The sequence below is a fragment of the Elephas maximus genome, chromosome 2, assembly GCF_024166365.1.
Source record: "Elephas maximus indicus isolate mEleMax1 chromosome 2, mEleMax1 primary haplotype, whole genome shotgun sequence".
In the NCBI taxonomy this organism is placed as follows: domain Eukaryota; kingdom Metazoa; phylum Chordata; class Mammalia; order Proboscidea; family Elephantidae; genus Elephas; species Elephas maximus.
This window is the reverse complement of record NC_064820.1, coordinates 151,613,536-151,637,107: the sequence shown is the minus strand read 5'-3', so window position 1 is coordinate 151,637,107 and position 23,572 is coordinate 151,613,536. Positions and strand designations below refer to the sequence as shown.

The 23,572-nt window shown below is 40.4% G+C and overlaps 1 protein-coding gene and 2 non-coding genes across 3 annotated transcripts; all 3 read left to right on the top strand.

Annotated features, from left to right (window-relative positions):
- Positions 1-8: 8 nt before the first annotated feature.
- On the top strand, positions 9-20,352 carry HSPA9 (heat shock protein family A (Hsp70) member 9). Its single transcript, XM_049873753.1, has 17 exons — positions 9-180; positions 1,686-1,744; positions 1,974-2,061; positions 2,766-2,947; positions 3,763-3,887; positions 4,495-4,568; positions 4,661-4,767; positions 6,871-7,033; positions 7,490-7,582; positions 12,190-12,399; positions 13,243-13,470; positions 14,349-14,453; positions 15,484-15,601; positions 16,007-16,101; positions 19,252-19,344; positions 19,526-19,666; positions 19,992-20,352. Exons 1-17 carry the CDS (start codon positions 100-102, stop codon positions 20,067-20,069), a joined length of 2,040 nt encoding a protein of 679 aa, XP_049729710.1. The 5' UTR covers positions 9-99; the 3' UTR covers positions 20,070-20,352.
- LOC126070745 (small nucleolar RNA SNORD63) lies at positions 12,828-12,902 on the top strand. Its single transcript, XR_007516268.1, has one exon. It is a non-coding gene; the product is annotated as a small nucleolar RNA SNORD63 (small nucleolar RNA).
- Positions 13,951-14,022, top strand: LOC126070746 (small nucleolar RNA SNORD63). The gene has a single exon (XR_007516269.1). It is a non-coding gene; the product is annotated as a small nucleolar RNA SNORD63 (small nucleolar RNA).
- Positions 20,353-23,572: the final 3,220 nt, after the last annotated feature.

The following is a 23,572-nucleotide window of genomic DNA, read 5'->3' as shown; positions in this document are numbered from 1 at the left end:
GTGGTTGGAGGATTCCAGAAGGGTTGCTACCGCCGCGCAGCGCAGCTCCCGGCCGTCCGAGCGACTGTTTGCTGTTCTGTACTCCCTCGTCTAGCCGCCATGCTAAGCGCCAGCCGAGCCGCGGCCGCCCGTCTGGTCGGCGCCGCAGCCTCCCGAGGCTCCACGGTCGCCCGCCACCAGGTGAGGAACTGCTGGGCCTTCCCCGAGGGGCTCATGTCCTCGGGCCTCAGTTCGGTAGGCCGCGGCCTTCGCGGTCACAATACTCGTGCAGAGAGGAGGAGAAAAGGAAGATAATGGGCCATCTGTAATTAGCGTTGCCGGTTCAATGCCTCATTTGAGGCTTTGACTCCGTGCCTCGCGCCCTGCTGAGTCACACTTCTCGCGTTCAAGTCTCATCCCACGAGATAGCGGGTAGTGGTCCTTAGAGTCCGTTCTGTGGCTGTTGGACACGTTTGTCCATGGGAGCGAGGGCTGCAGTCTTTTGGAAGGGAGCCGCTACTCTGTTTTCACCCAAGGATCTAAGGTTAGCTGTCCTTTCCCCCAAATGTTGTCCTTAACGTAAAGTACAGGGTGTTCAGGGACACTGGCTGTGATGAAACGAATATACAAAGGCATTTAAACAATGAGTGGAAAATCAAGCCCTTGTTTCTTCCGTAGGAGGGTTATAGCTAGTTTAGGAAAGCAAATAAAAATGTTGTTGTTGAGTCGATTCGGAGTCATAGTGACCCTACAGGACAGGGTAGAACTGCCCCATAGAGCTTCCAAGGAGCACCTGGTGGATTTGAACTGCTCACCCTTTGGTTAGGAGCCTTAGCCCTGAACCACTATGCCACCAGGGTTTCCTCTGCCTAGTCAGTTGTCCCAAAATCGTTGGTGTAAAATTGTGCTGCTTATTTCAGATGAAAAAAAAAACGTGGAATGGTTGCTGGTTATCATCTAATACCAAAAACGTGTCTTGGGAGAACAGGAGTTGTATTTCTCTCTTGAATTCACGTGGGGTTTAAGGAGGGCTGTGAGTAGCCTGAGGTTAGGTTGTAACTAGTGTTTTCTGTCCTGTTTAGAAGCCATTTCTGAAAAATTTTTTTAAGTTGACTCCACAAAACTAATAACCTTAGTCTTTTTAAAGCAGTTGGATGGCAGACTTACAGGAAGTGTACTGGATAAATCTTAAATCCATGCCTGTAATATGTGCTTATTTAGGGCTTAGATGTTAGTTGTTCCTGACGGTGAAATTGAGAAGCTCCTCAATAGTATTTTACATTACAGTGGTTCTTGACCAACGGCAATTTTGTCCCTCAAGGAACCATTTGGCAATGTCCAGAGACATTTTTTGTTGTCACAAGTTGGGGAGTAGAGGCCAGATACGCTGCTAAACATAAACAGCCCCTCATAAGGAAGATTTGTTTCAAAATATCAGTATTGAGGTTGTGAAGCCCTGTTGTAATGCAATTCAAGACAGCTTTATATCAACTTACTTGGAAAATTTTGTACCGCATTGAAATTTCTTTGTTATTTAGTACCCTAATCCCTTTTGTAGGTGAAACATACATTTCATTCCACTGTATACATGGTAGTCACACAGCACAAAGAAAGCCTCACAGTTACAAGTGTTCTCTGGAAGAATAATTGGAATAAGCCCAGTTTTCTTAAGTAGTTGATGGCTTATTTTTTTTTTTCCTTTTTAGGATAGTTGGAACGGCCTTAGTCATGAGGCTTTTAGAATTGTTTCAAGGCGGGACTATGCGTAAGTGTAACTTCATTTTCTTTGAAAGATAGTTATGTTGAACACCAAACTAGTGGCCATAAATTTGATAAATGTTTTTCAGGAAAGTATACCATCCATGTATGTTTATTTATAGGATATAAAATGTGCTATTATTTTCAATGTCAAGATTTTTTTTACGTATTTCTGCGGCAGTTTTGGAGAGCACTATTATAACGGTAAACATAACATTGTCTTAAATGCCTTACAGGTCAGAAGCAATCAAGGGAGCAGTTGTTGGTATTGATTTGGGTACTACCAACTCCTGTGTAGCAGTTATGGAAGGGAAACAAGCAAAGGTGAGCATGAATGATACCTGATGACTCTCCAGTTTGTACCTTAAAAGCTGCTTTTAGTTTATTAAAGACTCATCATGGTGAACGTTTTGTGCTTAATTACATGATGCTGACTACTGAATGGATTTGACTTCCAGGGTAGCATTTGTATCTCCTGGTATGGAGGTGGGACTGTAAGTTGACTGTTGGGTCTTGTTAGGATGACTTGCACTGTTGATTACTCCTGTAATCAGAATCTTGAATTCTTGTAAGTTAGTCAAGTTGGCTGCAGAAATAGGCTAGAAGCACGTGGAGCTCCAGGGATACCATGAGCTACATCCTAAACAAAGCATGTTCTTAGGTGCTGTCTATTGTCTACAATAAAAAACCAAAACCTGTTGCCGTTGAGTCAATTCCAACTGATAGTGACCTTATAGGCCAGAGTAGAACTGCCCTATACGGTTTCCAAGGAGTGCCTGGTAGATTCAAACTGCTGACCTTTCGGTTAGCAGCTGTAGCTCTTAACCACTATGCCACTAGGATTTCCTTTGCCTACAATAGTAGGTATTTATTGTGTTAGCACTCGTAGAGAAGTAAAGCATGCCCGTTAGTACTTTTCTTGAGCGTTTGTTTTGTTATTTGGGGTCTATTTTATGTCTTAAACTTTCGATGCAAAGACACGAGCGATAACTGGAACTTCATTTCCTGTCTCACCTTGGATGTTTTAGGTGCTGGAGAATGCCGAAGGTGCCAGAACAACCCCTTCAGTTGTGGCCTTTACAGCAGATGGTGAACGACTTGTCGGCATGCCGGCCAAGCGGCAGGCTGTCACCAACCCAAACAACACCTTCTATGCCACCAAGCGTCTCATTGGCCGCCGATACGATGACCCTGAAGTACAGAAAGACATGTGAGTGATAGCAAAAACATAGTTTGTAAGGGCCACACAGAACAATCATTGAGCACTTTGATCAGGATCCCTGGGTATAAACCTTGCCCCTGCCAAAAGAGTGTTTCATTTGAAAAATAATTCAGTTCTGCATTCACAAATTAGTCTTTGCTATATTAACATGACTATTTGAAGATTTGACTAAGTGTTTCTGGGCTGTGTAATTTGGTGTTGAACACATAAGTAAGGCAGGTAGCAGCATAGGTGCTATCAGGTGTTGATAGCTATGTAGAAAAACAAACTTGGGGAGGTGGTCTGCCTTCCCAGTTAAATATATTGCAAGTGTAGGTAGAGACCCCTGTTGTGTGAATCCTGTTTTGCGGGAAGTAAAGATGGAAGCTTGCATGTTGCTATGATGCTGAACAGGTTTCAGTAGAGGTTGCAGACTAAGATGGACTAGGAAGAGAGACCTGGCAATCTACTTCCAAAAATCAGCCAATGAAAACCCAATAATGGATCACAACAGCCGTATCCCTCCAGCTGATCGTAGGGGTGGTGCAGGACTGGGCAGCATTTTCTTCCGTTGTGCATGAGAGCCCCATGGGTTAGGGGCTGACTCAGTGTCAGCTAACAATGACAATTTTCAGGTTTTATCAGAATGTTTTCACATGTTAGTGATTACATTCTAAGAGTTTTCATTAAATGAATTTCTAAAGTTCTCGTTTGTTGGCCAGGGTCTCTTGAGTGGAGGATGGACATTCATGACTTAATGGTAACCTTGGTGTGATTGGTTGCACTGGCAAGCTTTTTCAAATGCAGTGTTTATGTTTTTTCAGTAAAAATGTTCCGTTTAAAATTGTCCGTTCCTCCAATGGTGATGCCTGGGTTGAAGCACACGGAAAACTCTATTCTCCAAGTCAGATCGGAGCATTTGTGTTGATGAAGATGAAGGAGACTGCAGGTGAGTAGAGTTGAGTTTACATTTGGGGGAGTTCAAAGAATTCAGTGATTCTTCTGATCACTAGCTTGCATACCCTAATGTCCCTTAGATGAGCCTGTGGTGTCTTTTGTACAGAACACTTAGGAATGGCAAAACTCTTCATACTTTTCCTCCAGATTGAATTTATCTTTAAGTTTTCCTGTAGTTGCTCCCACTCCCCCCGCCTGTGGGGGAGGTAGTGTTCTTTATTGAAAGCCAGAACCACTACACAGAGCTCTTGTTTCTGTTGGGTAAAATTTAGATCTTCCCATTTGAAGAAACTAGTGACCATTTAAAGTCTGACCGTAGGTCATCTATGATGAAAGGCATTTCTGAGCTTGTGCTCATTTTTGCTAGTTTGATCAGTCTTTATTAAAATGTTAAAGATGAGATCTAGGGTTTTCAACCAGCTTTATAGTGTTTTCTCAAAAGATCTCTATGTGTTAGGTCACATGCTGAAGAACCAAAGAGTGTTTGTTGTCTGTGGCTCCAAAAAAGAGTGATACAGTTGTTAGGCTTTATTAATAATTCTTTTGTCTACTTTATCTAACAAAATACCATGGTTTAATTTTATTTTTTTGTTTTCCAGAAAATTATTTGGGGCATGCAGCAAAAAATGCTGTTATCACAGTCCCAGCTTATTTCAATGACTCTCAGAGACAGGTGAGGTCAATTAGTATTCTTACTCATGAAAATTAATAGTACTTGGGAAACAAGGCTGGGAAAATGCTATTTTTTTTCTTTGTTTTCTATAGGCCACTAAGGATGCTGGCCAGATATCTGGACTAAATGTGCTTCGAGTGATTAATGAACCCACAGCTGCTGCTCTGGCCTATGGTCTAGACAAGTCTGAAGATAAAATGTAAGTTTGTACAGTAAATTCAACCTGAATGTGTGAAAGCAAGTTTGTGGAGTCATGAAACTTAGCCTCAATTTTTGTTTTGATTTATTTGTTGTTGAGCTTTGTACTGAAGTGAAAATGTACTGCTTTGATTTTTGAGGTCATTTTTCATTCATTTGAAGATGATTTATTTTAAATAGTTGTTCTTGGCTGCTTTGGTATGGATGTTAGCAAGTGTTCATCTAAAAATGTTGAGTGTAGTCCATTTTATTGCTTTAAAAAAATGAATGTCAATGAGATTCCATGTTTAACAAGGCTGGCATTAATCCAAAAAATACAAAATAATAAATGTGGGAGAGTTGTGGAGAGACTGGAACACTGGTACACTGCTGGTGGGAATGTAAAATGGTACAACCACTTTGGAAATCAATTTGGCGCTTCCTTAAAAAACTAGAAGTAAAATTACCATACAATCCAGCCATCCCACTCCTTGGAATATATCCTAGAGAAAAGAGCCTTTACACGAACAGATAGATGCACACCCACGTTCATTGCAGCACTGTTTACAATAGCAAAAAGATGGAAGCAACCAAGGTGCCCATCAACGGATGAGTGGATAAATAAATTATGATGTATTCACACAATGGAATACTATGTATTGATAAAGAACAACGGTGAATCCGTGAAACATTTCATAACATGGAGGAATCTGGAAGGCATTATGCTGAGTGAAATTAGTTGCAAAAGGACAAATATTCTATGAGACCATTATTATAAAAACTTAAGGGATACTTTAAATGCAGACGAAGATATACTTTGATGGTTACAAGAGTGGGGAGGAAGGAAGGGAGGAGGGTATTCACTAGATAGTAGAGAACTGTTTTAGATGAGAGAAAGACAACACACAGGAGAGGTCAGCACAACTGGACTAAACCAAAAGCAGTTTCCTGAATAAACGGAACACTTTGAAGGGCCGGGGGTTTGGGGACCATGGTTTCAGGGGCCATCTAGGTCAATTGGCATAATAAAATCTATTAAGAAACAGTCTGCATCCCACTTTGGAGAGTGGCATCTGGGGTCTTAACGCTAGCAAGAGGCCATGTAAGATGCATCAATGGGTCTCAACCCACCTGTAGCGAAGGAGAATGAAGGACACCAAAGACAAAGTGATTATGAGCCCAAGACAGAAAAACCAAAACCAAACCCACTGCCGTCGAGTCAATTCCAACTCATAGCGACCCTATAGAACAGAGTAGAACTGCCCTGTAGAGTTTCCAAGGAGCGCCTAGTGGATTCGAACTGCCTGCCTTTCGATTAACAGCCGTAGTGCTTAACACTATGCGACCGGGGTTTCCCCGAGACAGAAAGGGCCACATAAATCAGAGACTACAGCTTTAGGCCAGAAAAACTAGACAGTGCCCTGCTGCAATCTGACTGCCCTGACAAGGAACACAACAGAGAACCCCTGAGGGAGCAGGAGAACAGTGGGATGCAGACCTCAAATTCTTGTAAAAAGACCAGACTTAATGGTCTGACTGAGACTAGAATGACTCCAGAGGTCATGGTCCCCAGATCTTCTGTTAGCCCAAGACAGGAACCGTTCCCAAAACCAGTTCTTCAGATGGACTGGATTGGGCTGTGGGATAGAAAATGATACTGGCGAGGAGTGAGCTTCTTGGCCCACGTAGCGAAATGAGACTATGTGGGCAGCTCCTGTCTGGATGGGAGATGAGAAGGCAGAGGCGGGGACAGAAGCTGAATGGCCATGGGAATACAGGGTGGAGAAAAGGAGTGTGCTATCTAGTTAGGGGAAGAGCAACTAGGAATGTACAGCAAGGTGTATATAAATTTTTGTATGAGAGACTGACTTGATTTGTAAACTTTTGCTTAAAGCACAATAAAAATAAATTTTTTTTAAACGAATGTGTTTTGTTCTAGCTGCGTGTGTGTGATTTACACGTTAGCAATTAGGGCCGTGCATTAACGGACATGTCAATTGGGCAGTTGTAAAATTTTGTTACTGCTTATACCTACCTCAGGAAAATAAGTTTATATTCATTTGGTTATTGAAATTTATACTCTTGTGGTAAGTTTTGTTCCTTAATTCCTCCTTTTTATTTTTAGCATTGCCGTGTATGATTTAGGTGGTGGAACTTTTGATATTTCTATCCTGGAAATTCAGAAAGGAGTATTTGAGGTGAAATCCACCAATGGAGACACTTTCTTAGGTGGAGAGGACTTTGACCAGGCCTTGCTACGACACATTGTAAAGGAATTCAAGAGAGAGGTTAGTTACCAGTGTAGCTAGTGTGTAGATGTTGAGATATTTAGAATTTGTTCTGATTGCTGTTAGCTTTGTTCACAATTTTTTGCCCTTCCTAGAGAGTTCAGTGGCTTGATTGAACTTTCTGGTTATTGTTCAGATTTGGAACAAATGACAGCATTGAAAGGTTATAACAACCATTATACCATAGTGGAAAAGGAATTATCAGAACTCCTTTTTTGAGTTAGAATCCTAGGGCTAAAAAGAACCAAGCATCAGCTCAGCTTCCTTACTCCAGGCACAGATACCTTTCTTAGAATAGGTTATTTTTCCCTATCGATTTTTAAAAGAAAAAAAAAAAACACACACACAGTAATTCTCTTACGCTTGTTTATAGAAGTGTGGCTCCACTTTGTGTTGTTGCAGCTTTTTGCTGCAGTTTGACATCTCCCTAATACTTGTGTTACCTTCTCCCTGTAGTCGGGTGTTGATCTGACCAAAGACAACATGGCGCTTCAGAGGGTGCGAGAAGCTGCCGAGAAGGCCAAGTGTGAACTCTCCTCATCTGTGCAGGTGAGATATGGAAAAGTCTTGAAGGATATTTTCATTCCGAGTCTTTTGAATAGCATATCCTAATTGGCCTGGTGTCGGTCTGGTCTTTTTATAGTTTTCTGGCTGGCGGAAGAGCTGTTAGGAGTAAAAGAGCAATGTGGTCTTTAGTTTTTATGGATGAGCTGAAATTTTTTAACCACCCAAATCAGAAGTTGTGTATTGTAGTCAAATAATTAAGCTGACATATAAATAACACTCTATTCATTTGTTTGCTGTAAGTTTAAAGGCATTGATATTACTGCTTTTTATTGATATATAGGCTAGGGATGTGTAAAATTAAAATTAGTAGTCTGGAAATACTGAGGCTCTCAGAACTGCTACTGTCTTCACTGTAAAACACTTCACCTTGTGAATTGTGTGAGCCTCTAATTGGCCGTTTTTTATTTGAGTCATCAATCGAGAAAATGAGTTTTGAAACCAGCCATGTGTGAAGGCTCAGGTATATGTGAAGCTCTGTGAGCATCAGATTTGTTGAGCTTCTGTTTAAGGTCAGTATGATTTGCTGTTTTGAGAGGTGGAGCTTCACTTTTCCCACGATGACTAAGAACACTTGTACAAAGCATGCTAGGTTGGGGTCAGAGATCTGCCAAAACGGAAGGCAGGAGAACCGTCTCCAGGTCTCGGCTGACAGCAGGAGAGCGGAGCTGGTGACTTCAGTTATCAGCTTCACCTTCCACACTGGAAGCGAAGAGGTATTTATGGAAGCTGCTGTTGTGTCCATAAAGTGGTTGCTGCTAATTAACCATCAGTCAAACCTGTTTTGTTTTTTTTTTTTTTTTTAAGCATCTGTGAGGAGTGTCAAATTTGTGTAAACTCATCCCTGGAGGTGATTTGTCCCTGCTATTATATGCGACGGCAAACCTTTGCAATACAGTGGTTGGGGTTAAAATAATGCGACACTGACAGAGGATGGCTTGTAATTCTTCCCGAGGACATGGCACTTTTTGGGCGGGAATGTTGGAGGAACTTTTAGGTGGTGTGATTGTATTCTATTGATAGGTATTTGGATTGCCTTCCAGCATTTTACTATTCTAGCAAAATATACTGAGTATTGAGTATTCTGTACGTTCACACTTGTGCACATAAATTTATCCTATAGGTACGCCTGTAAGATAAATTACTGCAAGCAGAGCAATTATTACTCTAATAGTTTACAATGTAGTGTGAGGAGATGGATGTTAATTATAAAATTATGTAAGTAAATGTCAAAACCAGAAGCACTATAATATCAAGAGAGTGCAGACAGTGCAACTCAGATACTTACACACCGGTGTTCATTGTAGCATTATTCATAGTAGTGAAAAAGTGGGAAAAAAGTGTCTGTCAGACAGTGAATGGGGTAAACAAAACGTTTGTCCACAAAATATTATACAGAATGGAAGATTGCTCAGCCATAAAGAGAAGTGAAGTTCTGATACATGCTGTAACATGGATGAACCTAGAAAATGTGCTGAGTTAAGTCAGTCAGACAGTAGTAGAAATGTTGTATGATCTCATTTATATGAACTACCTAGACAGGGCAGATGCATTAGAGGTGGAAGTTTATAAGTGGTTACCAAGGGTTGGGGGAGGGAAAAATGCAGCTTCTGCAGTCAGAGTGCTGGGGTTCAAATCCCTATTTTATCACTTGTTGTGTGACCTTGGGTGAATTACCCAACATTTGTTTGCTTTCTTATCTACAAAATGAGGGTAATAATGGTTCCTTCTCTCCTTCGAGTTGTGAAGATCAGTAAATTATTGATGTATAACATGCTTACAACAACATGTAAGTAAGTACACTAAACGTAAGCTATTACTAATTTTAACAAATGGTACAAAGGAAAGGTTTGTACTAGAGAAACCCGACCTAGGTGTTTGGCATATCAGACTAGCTTCTGAAAGATGAGATAACCGAGAAAAGATAAAAGGGATAGCATGTGTAAGGCTCTAGAGTGAGAAGAAGACCTGAAAAGAGGGCCAGTGTGGCTGAAGTGCATTGAGGGTGGGAGTGCATGGAAAGCGAGGCTAGAGCCTTTTTAGATTGGGAATTTGGTGTCTCCTGAGGTGAAACGAGTATAAACCACTGAGGAGTTTTAATTTGGGAAGGTAACATGGAAGTTTTTTTTTTTTATTATTTCTTGTGTTTTAGATGAACGTTTACAGAGGAAATTAGTTTTTCATTAAACAGTGCACATATTTTTTGACACTGGGTGCTAACCCTACAACGTGTCAACACTCTCCCCTTCTCAGCTATTATCAGCTTTCCTCTCCCCTCCTGCCTTTTCATCCTTGCCCCTGGGTTGATGTGCCCAGTTAGTCTCATTTTGTTTTATGGCCCTGTACTTACTTACTAGCTGAGCTGTAAGGGTGTCAGACCAGTAGGTCTGGTCTTTTTTATGAGTTAGGATTTTGTTCTACATTTATCCCCAGCGCTGTCCAGGACTCTCTATTGTGATCCATGCCAGAGCAGTTGGTGGTGGTAGCTGGGCACCATCTAGTTGTGCTGGACTCAGTCTGGTGGAAGCTGTCGTGTTGTGGTCCATTAGTCATTAGGGCTAATCTTTCCCTTATGTCTTTCGTGTTTTTCATTCTTCCTTGCTCCAGATGGGGTAGAACCAGTGGAGTATCTTAGATGGCAGCTCACAAGCTTTTAAAACCCCAGGCGCTACTCACTGAAGGAGACCGTAGAACATTTTCTTTATAAACTGTTATGCCATTTGAGCTAAGTGTCCCCTTAGACCGTGGTCCCCAGCCCTAAGCCCAGGAATTTGGTCCCTCAGGGAGCTAGGATGTGTCTATGGAGCTTCCATGACCTTGTCTTGGTCAAGTTGTGCTGACTTCCCCAGAATTGTGTATTGTCTTACTCTTCGTGAAAGTTACCGCTTATCTATTGTCTATTTAGTGTTTTTCCCTCTGCACCCTTTCCCTCCTCTCATAACCATCAAAGATTTTTTCTTTTTGTGTGTAAATCTTTTCATGAGTTTTTATGATAGTGGTCTCATACAATATTTGTCCTTTTCTGATTGATTTATGTCAGTCAGCATAATGTGTGGAAGTAATATTTTGATCTGTGGAAAGCACTCTGCTTAAGGTGGAGAGGAAAGTTGTTCGATCAATGGTCCTCTGGCAGAGGGTAGCCTGAATGGATATAGGTAGACTGGGAGGTTATTGTAGCACACCAGGTGATGAGAGGAACAGAGTGTACTAATGAGAGGAAAGTGATTGGATTTGAGAGAGGAGGAGGAGGTGGTAAGCAGGTTATAACTTTGGAATGGTTGAGAGTTGATATTCCTGGAATTTTTCAGGTTGTCATTAACTTTTAAGAGTTTAGGTTCGTGCTAATATGGTAGCCACTTGTGGGTATTTAAATTAATTGAAATTAGATTTAAAAAATTTTGTTTCTCATTTGCCCTGGTCTCAATTCAAGAGTTCAGTGGCCATATGTGGCTAAGGGCTCCTGAATTGGACGGCACAGATAATGAGTAGAATTAATTTAAATAATTAACATTTTGTAAAGAAAGAAGGAAATTACCTACAATGTTTTTTAAAGCAGTACCTAGTATCACTATTTTTACAGAGATGTGTTAACTATTTATTAAGCATTTAAATGTCCAGGGCTTTTCTCCCAAAGAAAGGTGGTTAAAGGCCTGCTCCCCTCAGTCTTTACTCCCTGCTGGCCTTGCTTTGATGTGAAGTTGGAGGGGAGTCAAAAGGTAATTCTGGTACTGAGGGTTCACCTCTGGGACAGCTGTTTAATTACATGTTATAAGATCCCATGCCTTATTGGAATTTGGGATTTATTAAATACTGGATGCTACATGGTGTGATTGTGGCAGTGTCCGCTGCTCTCCACAAATGTGATGGCAGTACAAAAGTCAGTCCTTGAGCTTTTTTTAATAAGAGCATTTCGGTAGCTTTCTTGCCGTCTTCCTGAAACTTAAAAAGTCAGGGTTGGCGGCAAGTTATTTCTTTCAGAACATACCTTTTGGCATTTTTTTCATGTACGTGAGGTATTTCTAAAACTTGATGAAAGGGAAAAACGTTGATAGTATGATTCTAAGTGTATGTTTAGTGGCAGGACAGTTCTTTATCTCCTGAACTGGGATATTTCTGGCTTGTCTATTCTATTGTCTTTTGTTAATAACTATAAAACCTATTGGCTGTGGTGTCAGTTCAGACTCAGAGCGACCTTGTAGGACAGAGTAGAACTGTCCCATAGGGTTTTGAAGGCTGTAAATCTTTATGGAAGCAGACTGCCACATCTTTCTCCTGCAGGGCAGCTGGTGGGTTCGAACCACTGACCTTTCAGCCAGCAGCTGAGTGCTTAACTGCTGCACCACCAGGGCTCTTTTTAATAATTGTGAATGTCACTAAAACAGATTGTGTGGTGCTTGTCTCTGGGGGAGGTAAGAGGTTGCATCTTAGAGTCACTATTTGGTGGCTGTTCGTTTAAAGTAGGCCTGACCTTCCCTATGGCTTTTCAAGTCTTCCTGTTCTGTGGTATGATGTTAAATTTTATTGAAAGAGTGAAGAAACTTAACCACCTCTGGTGTTGCCACTAACATGCAATTAAACACTTCTCTTTGCAGACTGACATCAACTTGCCATATCTTACAATGGATGCTTCTGGACCCAAGCATTTGAACATGAAGCTGACTCGGGCTCAATTTGAGGGTATTGTCACTGACCTAATCAGGAGGACTATCGCCCCGTGCCAGAAAGCCATGCAAGATGCAGAAGTCAGCAAGAGTGACATAGGAGAAGTGATTCTTGTTGGTGGCATGACTAGGATGCCCAAGGTATAGACCCATGAAATTCTTGGCATAGAGAGAAAATAGAACCAGCATATGATGTTTTCTTGGAATAGGTGGCTTAGGTTGTATGTCTGCTGCTGTTGAATTGATTGCAACTCAGCAGTCTTGTGTTGTATAGGTTATACAGGATGACCTGAGAGGGGGATGAGTTTGTGCCTTTACTAAAGAGTTCTTCTCAGTCTTTCCTTTTTTTAATTTAAGGGTTTAAGAAAGGGCATTAGAAGGACAGAATGTCTTTGGGATGATAATGGGAGGATCCTAAACTTAAGTCTTATAAAATGTTTAAGAATGAAACGATGTTTGCAATCAGAGATCGCTTAAAACTTTGGTGCTAACTAGTCCGGAGGATCTTTCGGACATGTGTCTATGAAGTATAGTGTCTGGGGTTTCTAATTGCATCTCTTCAAAGATCTGTGCAATGATGCATTTTATTCATCAACACATCATTCTGAAAAGAGAGGTATGTAGAAAACTAATGACTGAGCACAGAATCTGTTGACGGTGTAATTCTTGCATTGCATCCTACACAGAATTGTCTTGGTACTGAGTTGGGGACTTGAATATTTTCTTAATGTTTCCTTTGGAATACAGGAGCTTAAGAAAATACGAACAGAGTAAGCCTGCTGGGGGTCTTGAGCCAGGAAGATAGCTTAGTATTAGTAAATTATCCCAGATAATATTCAGGTAGAAATAGTTAGAGTAAGCATTTTTAGATCTGAAACAACCTGTCCTGAGATTTGCTGGGGGCTTGGAACAGAAACGCTCTCTCTCCTTCCCAGGCAGTAGACCTGAGTGATGGGTGACAGATTCTTTCTCCTTTATGCTCAGGTTCAACAGACCGTGCAGGATCTTTTTGGCCGAGCCCCAAGTAAAGCTGTTAATCCTGATGAGGCTGTGGCCATTGGAGCTGCCATTCAGGGAGGTGTGTTGGCTGGTGATGTCACAGATGTGCTACTCCTGGATGTCACTCCCCTGTCTCTGGGTATTGAGACTCTGGGTGGCGTCTTTACCAAACTTATTAACAGGAACACCACTATTCCAACCAAGAAAAGCCAGGTAAGAATCACCCCTCCCTACCTTGTCACAAAGACATTAGGTTCTGTGATGGATGTGATGACAACCATTTTAGTGAACTTTTCCGGAAAACTTCCTTTTTTGTTAACAGTCCAGACTAGTTGATTGTGGGTATTGAGAATCTTTTTTGTTCCTGAAAAAGTTCTAACCTGTTAGGCAGCAATAATGATTATAGGTAGGGCATCAGTAGTGTCTCCTTCACAGGATTAACATAACTTGCCCAAAGGAGCCCTAGCGTTTGGGACTGATGCTTTGTATTCTTATGTTTTCAAAGGCAGTAAAAAAAAAGAAAAAAAGTGGCCTGACCAAGACTAAGGGAGTGTGTGCTTATGGGTGAATGATAGGGTACAATGGGGCCCCAAGATACAAAGCAGGGAAATTTGAAGATGGCTTTGTCTTGTATTAAGAGTTATTTTCTTTTTTTTCCACCTCCCCTGAAAAACTGTGGCTTTTGCTGTATTTGTGCAATGATGTATTTGCCAACACATCATTCTGAAGAAAAGTATGTGTGGTGACTTTTTATCACTGAGCACAAGATGTACCTGGTGTCTCTGTTCGTTTCCCCAGATGAGCATGTTTCAGCATCTTGTTTTTTAGCTTCTTTTCTTGAGCCCTCTGTGTTAATGCTGCATCTTTGTAAAATGCATTTGCTTGACTGAGAAAATAGTTATTGTATGCCCTTTTGCTGTCCTAATCCTCCTGTTCCCTGCAAGGACTTAAGCCTTTGCTTTTGAACATCCAGTATATTTAGGACTCTTCCAGTGTTGGGATGTGAATTTTTATTTCTGGTTTGCTTTTTGTCTGCCTAGGGGGAGTAGTTTAATCATACTGCCAACCCAGGAAGTTTCCTTCCTCCCTAGGTATTTTCTACAGCTGCTGATGGGCAGACTCAAGTGGAGATTAAAGTGTGCCAGGGTGAGAGAGAGATGGCTGGAGATAACAAACTTCTTGGACAGTTCACTTTGGTAGGTATTGTGAATTCTGAATATTGTGCTTCTTAATCTTGTAACTATAGAGTTAGACTATATTCCGTCCTTTAAAAATAATACAGTAAACTGTTGACATTCAGAGACACATGCCATGGTCTTGAGAAAGTATGTAGAGGAGTTCACTGATGGCTTCACTTTTATCTAAAAACTTTGCTTGTTCTTGTTGCTTAGGAACTTCATCAAGAAGTTGATAAATACGCCCAAAACTTTTGCCCTAAATTAATCTTTAAACACTAAACCAAATATATTCCCTGATGTCTTTTTAAAGCTGTAGTTTAGCTTAACTAGTAAAGAATTTCTGTCTTGAGCATTGTGCTCTTTTAAGATCTATCTGTATGGGATCAAAGTGACAACAGTAACTCGAAAGATTAGACAGAAACCTTAAGAGGCAGTGAGTTTATGTTAATGCGGTAGAAACAACTCATACAAGGGGAATGAGAATGGTTGTACAACTCAAAAGACATAATCAACATCACTGAATTGTACATGTAGAAAATGTTGAATTGGTGCGTGTTTTTGCTGTGTATATTTTCAACAATAAAAAAATAAGTTATTAAACCTCCCTCCCCTCCAAAAAAAGTTGGTAAATATAAGAGCCAGGGAAATAATGTGGAAACATTGCTGGCTGAAAGGAATTTCTGATTACTAGCTTAAAAGGCACTTGATCTCTTTCCTGGTTTCTAATCAGCATTGCTTACTGGTTCTTAGTGAGATGAACAGTACTAGGGAGATTTGCTCATTTACTGTGCCCCCAGTATATCCAGCCAGTAGGGTGGTTACTTGCTATAGCCAATCTTCACTGTTATGAGCCCCTTTTATTTTAGGCAGCAATGAAACTACTACCCTCACTTATAAGCTTGGGGTTTCGTGTGTTTAATTAAATGATGATCTCACATGTTACTCCCGGGAATCAAGTGAATTATTCCCGCAGAAGACCATATAGATTTGGAAATGTAGCACTGGACCCCTCTGAGTGGAGCTTATTCTGAATGTTTTTGGATTTTAGATTGGAATTCCCCCAGCCCCTCGTGGAGTCCCTCAAATTGAAGTTACATTTGACATTGATGCCAATGGGATCGTACATGTTTCTGCCAAAGATAAGGGCACAGGACGTGAGCAACAGAGTAAGTAGTCTTAGTTATCAGATTGTAAGAGTGCGGTGAGGGACCTTAGAGTTCCTTGTTAGGAACTAAAGCCTCTAGGTCGTACCCAGTCTCAGGGTAAAATGCCCCATTTCTACTCTAAGATTCACGTTAACAGGTGTGTTTATTCTTCAGAACAGGCAAGCACTGAGCCTCTGGATTGCCAGAATTCCAGTAGGCAGACCAATTGGTCTTTGTATATTTCAGACCCTTAATTTCTTTGTTGCTTATTGTAGGACAACAAGGTATTCCCCTTCTTCATAATTTGCATCAAGATTGGCTACTCTGAGCAGGAATACTATTTTTCTTAATGTGGTAGAGGAATAAGAGGCATATAATTTACCTGGGAACTAATAAATACCTTTTTTTTTTTTTTTTTAATTACAGTCGTGATCCAGTCTTCTGGTGGGTTAAGCAAAGACGATATTGAAAATATGGTTAAAAATGCAGAGAAGTATGCTGAGGAAGACCGGCGAAAGAAGGTGATTACTTTCAGCCTTTTTTTTTTTTTTTTCCTAAGTTCCTATCGTGCTTTAAGTGAAAGTTTATAAATCAAGTCAGTCTCTCATACAAAAATCTATATATACCTTGCTGTATACTCCTAATTGCTCTTCCCCTAGTAAGACAGCACACTCCTTTCCTCCACTCTAATTTGTTTCCATTCAGCCAGCTTCTGATCCCCTCTGCTGTATCATCTCCCCTTCAGACAGGAGATGCCAACATAGTCTCATGTGTATACTTGATCCAAGAAGCTCATTCTTCACCAGTATCATTTTCTGTCCCATTGTCCAATCCAATCCCTGTCTATACAGCTGGCTTTGGGACTGGCTCTTGTCTTGGGATAACAAGGTCTGGGGACCATGACCTCTGAGGTCCTTCTAGTCTCAGTCAGACCATTAAGTCTGGTCTCTCTATGAGAATTTGGGGTCTGCATCCCACTGCTCTCCTGCTCCCTCGGGCTGTCTGTTGCGCACCCTGTCAGGGCAGTCATCAGTTGTAGCCGGGCACCATCTGGCTCTTCTGGTCTCAGGCTGATGCAGTTTCTGGTTTATGTGGTCCTTTCTGTCTCTTGGGCTCATAATTACCTGGTGTCTTTGGTGTTCTTCATTCTCCTTTGCTCCAGGTGGGTTGAGACCCATTGATGCATCTTAGATGGCCGCTTGCTAGCATTAAGACCCCAGAAGCCACTCTCCAAAGTGGGATGCAGAATGTTTTCTTAATAGATTTTATCATGCCAGTTGACGTAGCTGTCACTTGAAACCATGGTCCCCCAACCCCCGCACCTGCATTTAGTTTATTCAGGAAACTGCTTTTAGTTTAGTCCAGTTGTGCGGACCTCGCCTGTACTGTGTGTTGTCTTTCCCTTCGCCTGAAGTAATTCTTATCTACTATCTAACTAGTGAAAAACCTCTCTCCCTCCCTCCCTCCCTCCCTCGTAACCATCAAAGAATATTTTTTCTGTCTTTGAACTATTTCTCGAGTTCTTATAATAGTGGTCTTATACAGTATTTGTCCTTTTGCAACTAATTTCACTCAGCATAATGCCTTCCAGATTCCTCCATGTTATGAAACGTTTCATGGATTCATCTTTGTTCTTTATCAGTGTGTAGCATTCCGTTGTGTGAATATACCATAATTTATTTATCTATTCATCCGTTGATGGGCACCTTGGTTGCTTCCATCTTTTTGCTATTATAGACAGTGCTGCGATGGACATGGGTGTGCATATATGTTTGTGTAAAACTTGTTATTTCTCTAGGGTATATTCCAAGGAGTGGGATTGCTGGATCGTACAGTAATTCTATTTCTAGTTTTTTAAGGAAGCGCCAAATCAATTTCCAAAGTGGTTGTACCATTTGACATTCCCACCAGCAGTGTATAAGTGTTCCAGTCTCTCCACAACATCTCCAACATTTATTGTTTTGTGTTTTTTGGATTAATGCCAGCCTTGTTGGAGTGAGACGGAATCTCATTGTAGTTTCGATTTGCATTTCTCTAATGGCTAATGATAGTGAGCATTTTCTCATGTATTTGTTGGCCGCGTGAATGTTGTCTTTAGTGAAGTGCCTGTTCATATCCTTTGCCCATTTTTTAATTGGGTTATTTGCCTTTTTGTAGTTGAGTTTTTGCAGTATCGTGTAGATTTTAGAGATCAGGTGCTGATCGGAAATGTCACAGGTAAAAACTTTTTCCCAGTCTGTAGGTAGTCTATTTACTCTTTTGGTGAAGTCTTTGGGTGAGCATAGGTGTTTGATTTTTCAGAGCTCCCAATCATCTAGTTACTTTTCTGCATTGTTAGTAATGTTTCGTATACTGTTTATACCATGTATCAGGGCTCCTAAAGTTGTCCCTATATTTTCTTCCATGATCTTAATCATTTTAGGTTTTATATTTAGGTCTTTGATCCATTTTGAGTTAGTTTTTATGCATGGTGTGAGGTATGGTTTTGTTTCATTTTTTTGCAGATGGATATCCAGTTATGCCAACACCATTGTTAAAGAGACTGTGTTTTCTCCATGTAACTGACTTTGGGCCTTCGTCAAATATCAGCTGCTCATGTATGGATGGATTTGTGTCTGGATTCTCAGTTCTGTTCTATTGGTCTATATATCTTTTGTTGTACCAGTACCAGGTTGTTTTGACTACTGTGGCGGTATGCTAGGTTCTAAAATCAGGTAGTGTGAGGCCTCCCACTTTGTTGTTGTTCTTCAGTAATGCTTTACTTATCCGGGGCCTCTTTTCCTTCCATATGAAGTTGGTGGTTTGTTTCTCCATCTCATTGAAAAATGTCGTCAGGATTGGAATTGGAATATATATCGCTTTTGGTAGAACAGATATTTTTACAATGTTACGGTTTCCTATCCATAAGCAAGGTGTGTTTTTCCACTTACTTAGGTCTCTTTTGGTTTATTGCAGTGTAGTGTCTTGTAGTTTTCTTCCTAAGTATTTTATCTTCTTGGGGGCTACTGGAAATGCTGTTGATTTGGTCATTTCCTCTTTGATGTTCTTCTTGTTGGTGTAGAGGAATCCAACTAATTTTTGTATGTTTATCTTGTATTCTGATACTCTGTTGAACTCTTAGTTTCAGTAGCTTTCTTGAGGATTCTTTAGGGTTTTCTGTGTATAAGATCATGTCATATGCAAATAGAGATACTTCTTCCTTATTCAATCTGGATGCCCTTTATTTCTTTATCTAGCCTAATTGCTCTGGCTAGGACCGCCAGCACAATGTTGAATTAGAGTGGTGATAAAGGGCATCCTTGTCTGGTTCTTGATCTCAAGGGGAATGCTTTCAGACTCATTTATTAGCTGCTTAATCTTTGTAAAGCTGGGAGGTAAAAGTAGGAGTTTGGACAGATGTCATTGAATTTAACCTTCTCCTTTGATCATAACTTTTGCTGGAATCCCTTTCTTACTTCTTCTTCCATCAAAATTCTCATGTTACAGAATCCAGCTCAAATCCTTGAAGCTGTCCCAGACTACCCCAAACCACAGCAGTTTCTGCTTTTTACTCTGTAACTGTAAGCACTTTGTGTGTAGCAGTCAGCATATTGCCTTGCCCAGTGTGGACATTCTGCACACTTTGTTGATTAGGAAATCTTCCTTCATACCAAAGTTCTCATGTCCTTCAGGAACGAGTTGAAGCAGTTAACATGGCTGAAGGAATCATTCATGACACAGAAACCAAGATGGAAGAATTCAAGGACCAATTGCCTGCTGATGAGGTGAGTTCTATTTTTAAATGGCTCAGAAAGTTGGGAGGCATCATCACTAATGTCAGTAAAGTTCATCTCTCTTTGTAGTCTTAGTAGAGGTTTAGTTTTTATAAATGTTCCTGAATACGAGTGCTCCATGGAATGGAACAGTAGACCTTGAAAAAGAGGGTTTTTTGTTTTGTTTTCTAAGTGCAACAAACTAAAAGAAGAGATTTCCAAAATGAGGGAGCTTCTGGCTCGAAAAGACAGTGAAACAGGAGAAAACATAAGGCAGGCCGCATCCTCCCTTCAGCAGGCATCTTTGAAGCTCTTCGAAATGGCATACAAAAAGGTACAAGGGCTGAAGAGTTCTTCTTAATGTAGATTTTGCTTCTAACTTGATTTAACTCCTCTTGATTACTGGCTCTTACTGGTGGCTCCCTGTATAGCCATTTGTGAAATTGGGAGTGAGTATTTATTAGAGTTGGAAACATCTTTATTGCTTTTTTGACTGTTGGGTCAGAGGCTGGGGTCAAAGGGAAAGAATCACGGAAACGACCAATAGTGTACAAGTGGGGAAGGAGGATGGGATAGATGAAGAATATGTGCTTCCTTTATTTTAGAGTTCAATGGAAAGTAAACAAAGTCTGAGTTTCTTTCATATGTTTTCTTAACAGATGGCATCTGAGCGAGAAGGCTCTGGAAGTTCTGGCACTGGGGAACAAAAAGAAGATCAAAAGGAGGAGAAACAGTAACAGTCAATTTTGGAGCAGAAAGGAAAACATGACGCTTGGGAGTGAAGGGATTTCCTGAGCAGAAAGGGCAAACTTCAGTCTTACTGTGTTTTTGCAGTATTCTATATGTAATTTCCTTAATATGTAAATTTAGTGACCATTAGCTGATGATCATTTAATGAGTGATAAATTCCAACAGTACAGAGTTCACAATGTTCTGTCCCTAGCCTGCCATTTTTCAGCTGCATGTAAAAGGGGGGAGAGGAAAGGGGATGTATTGATCATTATAAAGACTTAACATTGTTTTGTGTTGAAGTGGCTGTATTTTCGGGGGTGGGGTGAAACCATCTCACATACAATGAAAGTAGTCGGCCATAGTCATGGAGCTGGACCATATAGGAAGAGATCCTTCTAGTTAGTTGAGTACTACTGTACTGGCCCCGTGTGTATGTGGAGTCCTTCAACTCAGGCTTTGCAAGGTGAGCCAGCCATATCTGTTGGTAAGTGGGTGGAGAAGCTTCGTTAATGGAAAACTATAAGCTAGTTATTTATGTTAGGCACAGCTTTTAAAGCAAGGTAATAACGAGCTCCCTAACTTTCCTAAAGTGTATTTTTCTAGCTACTTTCTGGTCTGTGTGGCTGGCACCTGCATCACCTACATCTTTGATTGTTCTTTTTGATCCATTCTGGATTTAAAAAAAATAATAAATATGAAAAGCATTTTGATCTTATTTGTGAGGGGTGAGGCTCTGAGATTTAGCTTCAAGAATGATGATATTCATGCTTCTTGATTTCCCTAACCTAGAGTCATTTGGGAAACACAGGATTATGCTAACACTGGCTAAGATTTGAAAGGGCTGGTGTAATGAAATAATAAGCAGTGTCACCAAGGGCAAGTGTAGTTCGGGGCAGGGGGGTGTGTTTCTCCTTCTTGAGCACCCCCCCCCCATTAAAAGTTTGGGACCTTGAAACAATCTGCAGATATTTACCTGTTGTAAAAACCAGGGCTGCTATTTCAAGCTGCCTTCAGCTCCAAGAGCAAAAAACCCAACCAGAGTTAACACACATAACAGAAACTGATAACTAGTAATAAGTCCTAAGGTATGATTTTGGTGGCTCAGGAATCCAGGTTCTTTTCATACTTCTGCTCTTCTATTCTCAATATGTTGGTTTGTCCAAGATTCTCTGCTGTAGTTAGTTGTCACATGCAGACAACTACAGAAGCAGAAAGGTGACATCTTTTGTATCTCATTGTTGGAACTTAGCTCCCAGGTCTCCCAGCAGACTTCCCTTCGTGTTTCTTGAGTTACTGTCATGTGCATATGCCTACAGGAGTTTGCCATCAAGAACATGGCAAGACCCCCATCAGATATAATGCCTCCATTTACAGTGTTTGGTGTAATGATACCTATAAATTAAGTTCATAGATATTAAACTATATGGAATTCAGATACTATACTTTCTAAAAAACTCAATACAAGAAATCAATATAGTGCTCTAACAAAGGAAATTATTTACAAAATAATTAACCTTCCTGGGAAGTTCAGTGTTCAAACGCTCATGTAAAAGCTTCTTGGGATTCATGTGAAAAATAAGTTTAAGGCTCAAGTTTTCACCCACATGATTTTATAGGATATGCAGTAATCCTTCATTGTGAAAGGACTTCTGTGGTGTCTCGGAAGACAGTAGTTGGCCCTTGCGTACTAAATGCCTGTAGTGTCTTCCATTCAGTGTGACAACTAAAAAGCCCCTGATGGATTTCCAAGCACCCCAATTAAAACCTGGCTTATATTAACCAAGATTGATTCTTGGCAATCAGGAATAGGAGCCCAGCACTCCTCAAACAAAATTTGAGTTGTTAGGAAGAACTATTTGGTAGGTCACAGCTACTTAAATCGCCCATGAGTAGAGGTGAACATATAATAGCATTTCAGTCACTTACCAGTGAAGCTGCCATTACAGCGAACAGTCTTGAAAGGCAAAAACATTGTTTTTATTCTAAAGGTACACTCTCCCTTGTGTGGTAATAAGTGCTTAAAAGATTCCAAAAGGAACTTCAATTTCCGTCTAATGTCAGTGAACTGCTTATAGTTTTGCTCCTAGAGTCAACAAATCATATCAGCCTTCAGGGTACACCTAGAATCAACATCTCCACTGCTTCCACTTCAGTATAAATCACCACTTAGTTACTGAAGGTTTTAACTGGTCTCCCCTCACTGACACTCTTGTACCTTGGTCTTTTCCCACAGCAGTCAGATTGCTCCTTTTAAAAGGTAAGTCAGATCACTTCACTCCCCTGCCAGAGCTTTTCCTAAAACCTACATGATCTGCCCCTCCCTCACTACTTTTCTTTTCCAACTGCAATTTGATCTCATGGTCCTTGCCCTTGCTGGAAATAGTCTTCTCTTAGAGATCTACTTGGCGCACTCCCTCATTTTTTTCCATAAGGTTATGAAATACATGTAAGATAGCAGCCCCTCCCTGAGTTCCTGTCATTTCCTATCCTTTTTTTTGTTCTTCCCATGAGGCCAGAGAGTTGTTTACTGCTATTACCTAGAACAGTGCTTGACATAAGCAATAAATGAGTTTACCCACTGTTTAAAAACCTGAGTGGTTTACTTTTTCCATCTTAGAGATTAAAGTCCCTTTAAAAAAAAAATTATAAATTGTCATCATCTGGGGAACAACTAGTTTCTACCAAATCCAGAAACTAGTTAAGTGGTAAAAGATAAAAGTTCTAAATTGGAAAAATCAGAGAAATTGGAAGTGGTATTAAAAAGAAAAATAATGTAGCCTGAAATTTTCCTGGGCTAGTCAAGGATGGGAGTGACCAGAAAAATTAATTTGCAACCCTATGATTTATACTTCCTAGATACAGAGTCCAATTCTATTGCTGACTAATTCTGTATAACCTTAAGAAAATGATGCTATCTACCTACATTAATATTTTCAACCTTTTTTGAAATTTTCAAACCAATTCTTAGGATTAAGAAAATAAAATTGGTGAAAAATTTTAAGAATCGTCTGAGTGGAAACATAACTTTCAGCTAGATTCACCAATTAACATTTGGCCACATATGCTTCTTTGTATGTACACACCAAAAGAAAAACAGCTGATGTCTTTCCAACTTATGGTAATCCCTAGTGTTACAGACTGCCAGGCCTTCCACCTTACCACCTTGGTAGGTTCAAACTGTCAACATTTAGGTTAGTAGTTGAGCACAGACTGTACCACAAGTGCACAAATTTTGTTTCCCCCTGAATATCATGTCACTTGCACTCCTAAATAGTTAAATTTTGTAAGTACGGAACTTTCTCCCCAAAACTATCAAAATCAGGAAAGTTAACTGATGTAATGCTAGTATTTAATACACTGTCCATATTCAGATTTTCCTAATTGACTTCAGAATCAAATCAAGGATCACACATGGCATTTGTGTTTTCTCTAAGAAGAGTTTCTTTTGTCTTTTTTTTTTAAATTTTTATTGTGCTTTAAGTGAAAGTTTACAAATCAAGTCTGTCAC